The sequence below is a fragment of the Saccostrea echinata genome, unplaced genomic scaffold (genome assembly GCF_033153115.1).
Source record: "Saccostrea echinata isolate AGI-Se365-2 ecotype Australia unplaced genomic scaffold, CSIRO_AGI_Sech_v1 ptg000054l, whole genome shotgun sequence".
Classification (NCBI taxonomy): domain Eukaryota; kingdom Metazoa; phylum Mollusca; class Bivalvia; order Ostreida; family Ostreidae; genus Saccostrea; species Saccostrea echinata.
Window position 1 is genome coordinate 16,345,605 of NW_026889803.1, and position 12,736 is coordinate 16,358,340.

The window sequence follows — 12,736 nt, forward strand, 5'->3', positions numbered from 1 at the left end:
ATTTTTATTCTTTGAAGTCTTTTGTTGATGGAATTTGCATATTCTTTTCCATTCTCTGAATACTCATTTTTGTATATTCATAGCCTATCTCAGCCATTTAGATAAGATGAAGTGCCAAAGCTTATTCTTGGAAGGTAAAAATGTTGCCATATCCCTATTTCGCATTTAGTTGAACTCTCTCTTTTACTCTGTCCCTAAGAGTCTGTTCTGGTACAGAAAATACCTTACAGGCTCTATATACAGACATTCTCTCTGAAACGACAGCATCATAGGCTATGAAGATTTGCTTTGTCATACTTTGTCATGCTTTGTCATATTGATATCTTTATGATATGATATAAACTTTATGATAAACTAAAGACTTCAACTTTTCTATCTTCAACTTTGTTCATTTATGTACCAATACACTAATATCATCCGCACATTGGGTTAATGTCTTATGGAGCATGTCCTTTGTACGAACAATTTGTAAAATGAGATAGGCTACTGACAAACAAGTTGATGATAAAAGAGTATCATTATCTGGAAATCAACATTTCACAAATTCTAGAGTAGATGCAATGACCTTGTTTCCAAATACATTCAGTTGTTAAGTCAATGCTGACAATTTATTGTGGTTAAATGGACTTTTGAGCATGAATACTGTTCGTTATCTTCATATTTATCCTCCGTGAGGTCGTGAGTTTGAATCTCGGCCGCGACTGACCTAAGTCGATAAAGTTCCTTCGCCATGCTCTTTGAAGTGAAAGTTGCGGGTCCTTCGGATGAGACCTTAAAAACCGAGACCCCGTGTCACGACAGGCGTTGACGATAAAGAACCCTCACTGCTCAATAGCCCTGTGTGCCAAGTAAAGGTCAAAATTTGAAGCCGGTTACCGGTATATGGTGACGTCTCTATATGAGTGAAAAATTCTCGAATGGGACGTAAAACAACATACAATCAATAAATCAATCTCTAAATGTGATATGAGGTATTTCATCCTAGGAAACTAAATACTCTTACTTTTTCCATATACAGTTTTGATCAAATTTCCATAACAACGCTTAATTTTTAAATTAGAACAAAAATATATTTTGTTTTAAAATGTAGTAATCAAACATCAGTATGTATGAAAATGTATTTTGTCAAAATAAATGTGTGATATTATCAAATTTCTTGTATGTAATATGCTACTACGATCTTTATTACTTAAAATATTTTAACTTATAATAATTGTTTTTACTTTAGGAATGTATGTGCACTGAAAATTAACAATAAAATTGCTGTTCAATACTTGTTACCATGGTTAAGTAGGTAATAGTCGTCTTCTCAGATATTTCATCATCCTAATAAAGCATCATGTCGTCGATTTTTGAAACAGGTCTGTCAATTTCCTTTCTACATTTCTTGCAATCATTAATAAAGGAACTAAAAACAAACAAATTTTAAAACAAAATAAAACCAAACCAAAGAAACTAAACAAAACAAGCAAACAAACAAAACCAAAAAAAAAAAAAAAAAACCCCAAACAAACAAAACCCAAACAAATAAATTTTAAAAGCTTATTTTGAATCTTTTGGGCATATTGCCATTGTTACGACTTATAGCAACCCATTTTTATCTATTTAACTTTATGGTATCAAATACTTTTAGTATAAAGTGTTGGAAGACATTCTGTGAATATTCGTAACACAGCATCTATAAAAGAGTTCAAGTCATTTTATCAGTGGCTTTTAAGGAGGTTGGATCCTGCCATCAAAAGTAATGAGAATTTTTTATTAAGTATATTTTTTGAATTTACACACATAGCTTAATTAAAAATGAGAACAAAAAATGGGGGTCAATGCGCTTCTTTTGGCGCTATAGAGCATTTAGTTTGACCTTTTTGCACTGTAAAAATATCTTACACATAAATAAAATTTTAAAGTTTTCCTCCAATATTTTTTATTCAAATAAATTATGGGATCAGAAGCAGTCTTATTTCAACTTGAATAGACACATTAAAATTTTGACAACGAAATAATTTTCAAATTACTCTGCATGTTCAATTATTTGACCTTTTTGCACTCGAAAAATTAATTTTTCTGGCATCAAAAATTTAACAAGCACAAAATTCATTCGAAAGTAATGACATTTTACTGAATTTAAGAAGAATGGTTAAAAGTATCTTATATATTCAGAGAAGAAAATTAAAAGTGGGGGTCTGTGATGTTAATTTTTAGATATTACTAAAATAGTGCCAATTTTAAGCTTAAATAAGGGCTATTTTTTTTCTTGATTTTCATAATATATTTGCTAATATGATGATAGAATTCATGACAGTTTATTAAATATATAATTTAGGACCAGTATAAAACAGTTCACTGCACAAAATAACTGTGTGCAGACTGCATGTAAAAATAGGAATCCAAACTTAATATACTTTAAATACTTATAAAGAGAAAAAATGATCATTTTCTTCTAAAAAAAAACTTCCGCCACAAAATATAGTTCCTCACTTAATACTTTTGGTATGGAATTTAATCATGGAGTTTTAACTGAATATAGTTGAATTGGCATTGTAGAATCTAAATTTATTGTAAGAATTAAAACATTATGCAGAATTTTTGAAATATGGGTTAAGACAAAAATCTGCTCAAAAGCTCAGGAGCGAACCTCGTTAAGTGGTTGTTTTTAACTGTGATTGTTGCTTAGTAGCAAACATACAACAAATAGTCCTCTCCTCGTAAGGTATGCTTCTTATTTGGAAGAAAATATTTTCAACTTTTTGAATAGAAACATTCGAAAATAAAACGGTTCTTAATATTTTTTGCTAAGAATATTCAAATTTTGTATAATGTCATTGTTTTAACAATTATTTGCTTAAAAATCAAGGTGTATAATTGAAGTTGACTTTTATCCTTCCTTTATGTGAAGCAAGACGGCGGTTAGGTGTAAGATCTAGAGTTTCGTTCAGGGTCTCCACCGATGCATCCTCCTACGTGTAAGTTTTACCGAAACATCTAAAATAAATTTTATTGTGAACCAAATCATTTTCTTCTTGTTGTTTTTATACATAAGCATGCACACGAACGAGAGGTGAAGTTACACATTCTGAGAAATTACTGAAAATATTCCATGTCTATTTAAGAACGTAAAACTTTAATTATGACTTTTTTAAAGTTTTAGTGATGGGGAGATTGCTGGCATTGTTGTTGGCTGTATCGTGTTTTGTATCATATTAATTTGTATCATCGCTTGCTGCTGTATTGGATCTGAAGAGGAAGAGAGCAAAGGTAATGTAATGCAGAGTAGCCCCACAAACCAGAAAAAGATCGTCACATGTAAGTGTATACAAGTCGCGGATCGCTTCGAATAATTTTTTTGTTGTGATTTAATCATTTAATACTGTCACATTTCTTCAGCGCGGAAGCGTATTGCTGCCGATTGATAATAGACATGCGTGCGATGAATGAAATAACTGGTATTATACTTGGTAAAGCTATTACGTTTATATTTTTTTTATGAAATACTTTAAAACTCGAAATATTAAGATACATTAAATTTACTAGTCTAAACAAGATGACATGGTCAAATTAGCTTGAACACACACGCATGCACGTGCGCTTTGCTCTGATTGACTGAAACAAAAATCTCAATAATTTCCTTGTTTTTATAACAAAATACATTGAAATTTAAATGATAGGCATATATTATGAGCATCTACAATAAGATAGGCATATATTTTGAGCATCTACAATATGATATATATTGAAATTCTTGAAAATTTACACGTCCATGCACGCGTGCAACAATTTGATTGGCTGAAACTTTAAATGGCTATAATTTCTTAGTTGTCAGCAAAACAGAACAAAATTTGGAATGTAGATAACTATAACTTTTCCTTACATTATCCTGCTATCAAATCTGAATGCAAAGACATGCTTGCACGTGTGCTTAATTCTTTTTGGCTGATTCTCAAATGCTCTACGTATGAGCAATTTCTAAAACGAAGTAAGCTATTGACAAACAAGTTGATGAAACAAGAATATCAGGAGTCTCATTTAAAGTCGTCATTTCGTAAGTTCTATGGTCGATACAATGACCTTGTCAGCAAATACAATTTATCATTAAGTCAAATGCTGACTGACGTTTTTCATACTAATTGTTTGGCCATTATTTACACACTGAATTGTCGACGGAATTTTCCGTTATTTCCCGATCATGACAAGGAGCACACAGCGGGTTAGACACGAAACATAAGATCATATATATTTTCAGATGTTAAAACGAAATTGGCATGGTACATTTTATCTACGGTTGTATTCCCAGAATGCCCTACCGTAAAGTCGAGCATGCGTATTCCAGTAAAAAATACTAACGTAGTTACTAGCGCTCTGGCGTTAGCAATAATATATTAATGTGACTAATAATGGCTTAGCTGTTTTTGAGAAGATTTTTTAAAAGATATTTCCTATTTATTCCAATGGTAAAATTTGACCCCCTGTTGTGGCCCTGCCCTACCCCCAGGTACATGATTGGAACAAAAATGAATCTACACTACCTAAAAATCTTTCTTTAATAATATGACTAATTATGGCTTTGCTGTTCTCGAGAAGAAGATTTTTCAGGATATTTCCAAAATATTCCTATGTAAAACTTTGAAGCCGTCTTGTGGCCCCGCCCTACTCCTGAACAAACTCATATCTAGAGTATGTAATGAAGCTTTGGCATAAGTTTCATCTTTTCCTGCCCAGTGATTCTTGAAAAGGAGATTTTCAAAAGATTCCACTAATTTTTCACAAATTCTTAATTATCTCGAAAGAGAAAGAAATACTTCCTGTGAACAGACGTAAATGGCCTTCACCCAAGAATGCGTTGTGGCAAGTTGAAATTGGCCCAAGTGTTCTGGAGAAGAAAATGAAAATGTGAAAAGTTAACGACAACGACAGACAACGGACAAATTTTGATCAGAAAAGGACACTTGAGCCTTCGGCTCAGCTTTAGCTGAAAATTACGCTATTCTTCACTTAAAAAAAACCTATAAAAACAGTGCCTACTAAAGAAAAATGCCTTGAATTAAAGAATGAGGAATCCTTGAATTTATCCACCAATAAAAATAATCCTAATCATTAGCATTGAATGTTTAACTATGCTGACCGACGTTAATAATTTTTTCAGCAAACTCAACAACTGGAGTTATCTACCCTTCAAAGATCTCTGCAACATTGGATACTCACGAAGTAAACAGTTCTTCATAGCCTCATCCATACAACAAACAATAAACTACTGCATGACAGTATGGACCAGAAGCCCTGAACCAAAAGTATGATACAAACATGGGCAAATACATTGACAAATCTGCATCATCTAATAAATCTACTGACCAGATTTTCTCCACCAAGCACAAGAAATCGCTTCGATTTTGAATATTACAGTACTTTATCAATTAAAAGAATTACTTTTATTAAAAATCATTTTGAAAGCCTTGTCAATATATTTTCAGCATTAAATTTACTTCAAATGAATACTTTGCCGTAAAATTTTTACTATATTTGTGATTGTGAAATTATATATGTTCCACATTTAATAAATTTGTGTATACGCAAACTACTTGTGAGTTGTATTATTTTTTATTTGAATTTCCTTTTGTTTAATCGAAATAATTTTTATACTTTTAGAGAATTTTATCTACATCTGTAAATTCGTACCTTTCTATGATGAAGTATTCTGCATTTTTAATGAACAACAGACAATGATTAAGAGACTACTTTTTTTATTAAACATTTTTCGACCAGTTTTTCTTTGTTTTAGTTCTTTGCATCTTTTACCAATAAATATTAATTAAGATAGACCTGAAGTCAGGTAAATCAATTCAATATTTTAAAACAACCTATTGTTTATTCGTTAATTTTCAAATCGAATATTTCAAAAACAAATCCCAATGATATAGATATATGCAAACTAAAAAAAATATAGTAAAATTTCATTTTCTCGAACTCGACGGGACCGAGAAAAAACTTTTTTGAACTTCCAGATATCCGAGGATTCGATATAAAGATGTTGATATATATGATGAAAAAAGTATTTGCGACATTCAAGTGCCTTTGTGGTATTCGAGATACCGAAGTTCAACTGTATAAATTTGTTTTTGACTCTGTTCTATCAACAACAAAAATGAGTAAAATAATTCTTTTGCAAATGAAGAGAAATGTCCGCTACTGAAAGATTTTTTGGTTTGGATGACAATGTGCTCCTCATTTAGATCATGATTTCTCTTAACAAAAATCATTTCAACAGATTTTATTCATTTTATTAATTCTTTTTTAATGTCATATGCACATATTATACAATGAAAAAGACTGTTGTTTGCCTAAGGTCTGATTTGGTGTTCAGATAAAGCGCGCTTAGTCATACAGTATTAGGCGTTTCGATTCAGTATTATCAGTATGAAAATCTCATTGAAATAACATATAGTTGTGAAAAAGTTCATTATTTGTGTATTTATGTCATTTGTAAATTTTCTAAATGTCAAATATTTTGATGACAAGCTCAACCCTTGCCCATAGTAAGTTTTACAATTATTTACTTCTTAGGTGTAAACAAGATTTATTGATTCTTCACTATAATGAACTTACATGATCTTGAAATTGATATATATGTATGTACTTATGTGCAATGAAAAAATGATACACTACAACCAACTCGACCTGTTGGAATAGCAACTATGAACAAGATGTGTTTGTGAAACACTGATGCCCCCGTATGACAGCTTATGGCTTAAAGGTTAAAGTTAAAGGTTAAAGTTTCTCAAATGCAAGTCAAAATCCAGGCCAAAAGAGAAAAAATTTTAATTCTAAAGTTCTAGCTGCAACTGTTAAGAAGTTATGGCGAACTTTAAAGTTTTTTAAAAGTAAGTAAAGCATCAAGGTCAAGGTCAAAGTTGTTGGTATCCAAAGGAAGGTCTTGTCAAAAGGATTACATATGTAAAGTATGAAAGCCCTAGCACCAACCATTCAAAAGTTATGGCCAAGATTAAAGTTTTTCGAATGTAGGTTAAACTCCTATGTTAAGCTCAAAGTGGTTGGTATCCAAAGGAAGGTCTTGTCACAAGGATTACATATGTGAAGTATGAAAGCCCTAGCACCAGCCATTCAAAAATTATGGCCAAGGTTAAAGTTTTTCAAAAGTAGGTCAAACTCCTATGTCAAGGTCAAAGTGGTTGGTATCCAAACGAAGGTCTTGTCACAAGGATTACATATGTGAAGTATGAAAGCCCTAGCTCTAACCGTTCAAAAGTTATGGCCAAGGTTAAAGTTTTTCAAAAGTAAGTCAAACTCCAAAGTCAAGGTCAAAGAGGTTGATATCCTGAGGAAGGTCTTGTCACAAGGAATACACATGTGAAGTTTGAAACCCCAAGCACCAACTGTTCAAAACTTATGGCCAAGGTTAAAGTTTTTCAAAAGTAGATGAAATATATGGAGATAACGAACAGTATTCAAGCTCAAAAGTCCATTATACAATACAAAATAGGAGCAGAGCAAACACGGACCTCCAAACAGCAGAGGTGGGATCAGGTGCCATGGAGGAGTGAGCATCCCCTGCCGACCGGTCACACCCGCCGTGTGCTCCATGTCATGATCGGGAAATAACGGAAAAATCCGTCGACAATTCAGTGCGTAAATAATGGCCTAACAATTAGTATGAAAAACGTCAGTCAGCATTTGACTCAATGATAAATTGTATTTGCTGACAAGGTCATAGAACTTACGATATGATGACTTTAAACGAGACAGCTGATATTCTTGTTTCATCAACTTATTTGTCAATAATTTACCTCGTTTTAGAAATTGTACATACGTAGAGCATGCTCTTGCGTATCGAATCAACTGAGAGATATATACCCCGCATGCAGGTGATGAAGGTATATTGCTGCATAAGTAAGGGAAGTTGACGATTGAAAAGTTAAAGTCATCACGTTTATCATAAAGCTTGGTTGTAAGATTACCATTAACGTCTTTTTCAAGTAAAATATCCAAATATGAAACAGATGTGTCAGACTCTGTGGTATCTTTTATCTCAAGATCAAACTCCAAGGTCAAGGTTAAAATTGTTGGTATCCAAAGGAAAGCCTTGTCACAAAGGATACACATGTGAAGTTTGAAACCCCAAGCACCAACTGTTCAGAAGTTATGGCCAAGGTTAAAGTCTCATAAAATTTTGCAAAAGTGGGTCAAACTCCAAGGTCAAGGTCAAAAGGTCAAATATGATGGTACCCAAAGAAAGGTCTTGTCGCAAGAAATACACATGTGAAATATGAAAGTCATAGCTCCGACCAATCAAAAGTTATGGGCAAGGTTAAAGTTGACAACAGACAGACAGACAAACAGACAAACAAACAGGACAAAAACAGTATACCCCCGGGATCTTTCGATCCGGGGGCATAAAAAGAGACACCAAAGCAAAGATGTAAAATCGAGTTTGTCTTTTTCATTTGTGAAAAGAAACTTTTCTTCATGTAAAGCCCTGATGCTTCTCATTTTTAAATATTTGGTCATGGCTTTCACTGGACATGTAATAGTTTGATTTGCGAAAATTGGAATGGAAATACCATTCCCAAAAGGGTCTGTCTTAGATCTTTTAAGAGTCAAAACCAAATGATCTTCAAAAAGTGTTAAATCGTCAATACATATATTATTAGTTGCATCAAATTTCTCATCAATGGTAAATTCCCCACATCTTAAAAAACCAAAGAAAGCTAAAGTACAAACAGATTTAAGCATGCTATCTGTAAAAACATCAAAAATTCCTTGATCAAGTAACATATACATTTTTGTTAAAATATCTATGGTAATAGGCAAGCGTATTCTTTTGTCTCTATTACATTGTGATTTCTTTATGCCTGACAAAATGGTTTGTAGACCTTGTAATGGTTTCCCATAGCTTTCTAGGGGGTTAAAACCACCTATTCGAAGGTACATGTATCGTATACCACTTAAATAAAGTTTGATAGTAGAATAACTTAGTTGCAGCTCAGAATAACAATAACTAACATATTGTATAAACACTTTCTCACTAACAATCGGCAAGCCATTACTTGAGTTTAAGTTCATCAACGATACAAATCTTAGGAAACTCTGGAAGCCAATCTGGTATTGACGTCTGGTCTTGTCACCAGTAGCTCTGTCCCAAAGTTCACTCACTACGGTTTGAAGTCCCATAAAACTTGGTGTAACGGGGGACACTTGGTTGGATTCATGTCTGCATTTGGAGCTAGATTGCGAAATCGCTGAAACTGAAAACGAGAAAGAGCGTTAGCTATTTCATTGAAGATGCCTGGAACATGTTTGCTATATATTACAAAATTATTTTGTACAGATCACATTACTAAACTACGCATAAGTTTCATAATATAAGTTCCTTTGGAACGTCCCTTTTGTAAAATTTTAACCACTGCTTCATTATCACACATGAACTGAATTCGTGTCCCTTTCCAACTATGTCCCCAAAGAATTGCTGCAACGACTATTGGATACAGTTCCATAAATACTATGGACATTTTTGCATCTGTTGATTCCATCAGGTCAAGTGGCCAAGGTTCACTGAACCATTTTCCATCGTAGTATCCTCCAAAACCTGAATTCAAAGCAGCGTCGGTGTAAAGTTGGAGGTCTGCATTGGACGTAAGATAACACTCATAGAAAAGTGAAACTCCATTCCAGTCGGATAGAACAGTAAGCCACATTTTCAAGTCATTTATGCACTCTTGATTTAAGTGAACATAATAGTGTAATTCCTTCACTGTAGTGGGTAGACTTTTTAGATAGCTTACAAATGCTCGACCTGGTAGTATAACTCTGGTGGCAAAATTAAAATGCCCCAACAATTGTAAAAGTTCTAATTTTGTGCATGACTTTTTCCTTAAAAGATAATGAATAAAGTTGGCAATGCGCTGTACTTTCTCTTCTGGTAAAATGGCTTGCATTTTCTCTGTATCCAGAATAACACCGAGATAAGTAAGAAGAGTCGACGGACCTTCTGTCTTTTTCTCTGATATAGGAATTCCCAGCTTCTTAAAAGTCATTTTTAATATCAACATAGTTCTTTCTCCATCGCCTGTGAGCCTGTCAATTGTAAGAAAATCATCCAACAAATGCAAAATTGTATGGATACCATAATTGTGTCATGCAATCCAACACACTGCTTGAGAAAGGTTATCAAATATCTTAGGGCTAAATCGAGATCCAAATAATAATCTTACACAAAAATAATAGTTCTTGTTCCATTTAAAACCCAGAAAACACCACTGTTCAGGTAATACAGGAATTTGCTTAAAAGCGTCTTAAATGTCTGTTTCACATAAAATTGACCCTTTTCCATATTCTTGAATGTGTCGAATAGCATCATCAATTTTAACATACGAAAGTGAGCATTTCTCTTTGTCAATTAAACTGTTGATGCTTTCATGATTTGGGTCATTATGAGGTGAAGATAAATCTAAAATGAGCCTTTTCTTTCCTGAATATTTTCCAAGTGCTATTCCCACAGGACTAATTCTATGTAACATGAATGGAGAGGATGTAAAAGGGCCTATGACAAAACCTTTGTCCACTTCAGCCCTTATGAGACTATCAACTGTCTGGGGGTCTTCACGAGCTGATTTCAAATTCCTACATTCTTTACTGCTACAAATTTCCTCTTGCTGTATTAGAATTTTAAAACCATTGGTTAGACTATCAATCAAATAATGTACAAAAGTTTAATCAGAATGTTCTTGTAATTCACTGCCCAAACGATGAATATTTATTGGTGTTGAAGCTTTGAATTCTAGTCATTTTGAAGGCTGTAATTCTACATTGTTCTTTCCACTGCCATGAGGTGAATTTTCTATTTTCTTTCTTTTACATTTCATAGCACTATGTGCCTGGAAGCAGGTAAAGCAGACATGCTGGAACTTGCATTCTGTTCTCAAACAGCCCTTATCGCTGTTGTAATTGTTGCAGAGTTCTTTGCCCTGGTGATATCTTCTACTCCTTCCATGCATGTCGACATCTCTGTTCACTGTCCTGTGATTTTCTGTTCTTTAACATTACACATCAGTGTGCTATGAACTGTCGAACCACATCTTTCACACTTCGTAACACTAGATCCTGCACAGACTCTCAGTAATAGGTCAGGGTCCCCCAAAGCCCAATCTACTTTAATATTGTACTGTAAGAGAGCTGTTGAAGCTTTGGCAGAGAACAATTTATGATACTCGTAAAATTGTTGCCCCCAAGTGGAATAAACATCAATGATGTGAGATAGATATCCATCCAATTCCCTACTTCTTTGAGGAAAGCTTTCGACCATGATTGATTTATATATGGTGAAGGCCTTTACAAATTCGCCGATGGATAATGTTCTGTTAAGACGTTCGTCCTTCTCTTCTTCTTTGTTTTTGGGGCTACATAATTTGACAACAAGAGTTTACACATGTTAAGATCCTTACCCGAAATGATTTCTTTCCGGATTGTAGGTGATACTGCCATCACGTGCTGTAAGTCCGCAGAAGGGACGCCACTCGCACTCGTTTCTTTCATGGTACTTTTGAACAAATTCGGGTGTAATTGGGTAGCCGCTACTTTGTCTGGAGATCCAGCTGCGAACTGTGCACTACTTCGGTTTTCATAAAATTTGCGTAATGAATAGTCTTCTTCTTCTTTATCTTTATGCGTCTGTTGTATCAATTTCACTGTCTCCTGTAAGGCGAACGCTGTCGCCATCAACACAGAATTCTCACTGTTTACGTTTCTCTCCGGAACTTTGATACTTGCTGGTTCCGTTGGCGCATGCGCATTTACATTGGTGTAAGGAAAGGCCCCTCCATGGGGTACAGATGTTTCAGCGAAGGCTGAAGCGGATAGTTCGTCAATTCGTTCCGTTATATTGGAGGTACATTGAGCTATGTTTTCATCCTCATTCCTTACTGCGCTTGGTCTCTTTTGAGCAGAGTCAATATATACTGTTTCCCCATCGGTGCCTATCTCTTTCTTGCCTTTGTTATCTAACCATAGTTTCACTAGTATTTTGTGGGGAATAGAATGGTAAATATCGATGCCGCACAGTTTTAGTTCATTTTTCAATTTATCAATTGTCCAATTGTTAGGATCGTCAACGTCTACTGTTGCTGCCCTTCGAACCCTGGATCTTGATCTAGTGCGATTCATGGCGGGGTCAAAGTCCAAAGACACGGATCACTAATTCATAATCACAACAATATCACATGGTAAACACATATAGAAGTCCAGTAAATAGTCCAGTAAAAGCAGTTAGGCCAGTGGAATGAAAACGACAGAAATAAAATGAATGTCGAGTGAATAAATGTTATAATAGCTGTTGTAAAACTATGGAATCAAGATGCTGCCAGCTATGGCGTTGGCTTCAGAAAGAGGCTGGGTATTTTCCCTCCGTAATATTGGCCATCTATGGGGCCTCCGAAGGGTAAATCTTCCACCGAGGGGCCTCATTAAGGAAGTGAATGAGTTTGTTTGTTTCCCTGGTATAAACTCAGTTTATACTACTTATAAACTTTAATATAACATTGCCTCCCAATATGGTATTGGAGTGCCAGAACAGAAGTTTGATGCCCCTCCCATAGATGAACCAGCACCATCATACGAAGAAGTGGTTGATAAAAAGAGTGATGTCCCCTCCTTATGTGTCATACATGACAGATCCCCCACTATATAAATAATATATTTTAAAATCTTTTTAAAATATATTATCTACAAAATC

The 12,736-nt window shown here is 34.3% G+C and overlaps 1 protein-coding gene across 1 annotated transcript; it reads right to left on the reverse strand.

Annotated features, from left to right (window-relative positions):
* Positions 1 to 3,210: 3,210 nt before the first annotated feature.
* Positions 3,211 to 12,168, reverse strand: LOC133204666 (uncharacterized). Its single transcript, XM_061340413.1, has 3 exons — positions 11,451 to 12,168; positions 8,527 to 9,254; positions 3,211 to 3,234 (listed from the first exon to the last, which is right to left on the reverse strand). The coding sequence occupies exons 1-3, from the start codon at positions 12,166 to 12,168 to the stop codon at positions 3,211 to 3,213; spliced, it is 1,470 nt and encodes a 489-aa protein (XP_061196397.1).
* Positions 12,169 to 12,736: the final 568 nt, after the last annotated feature.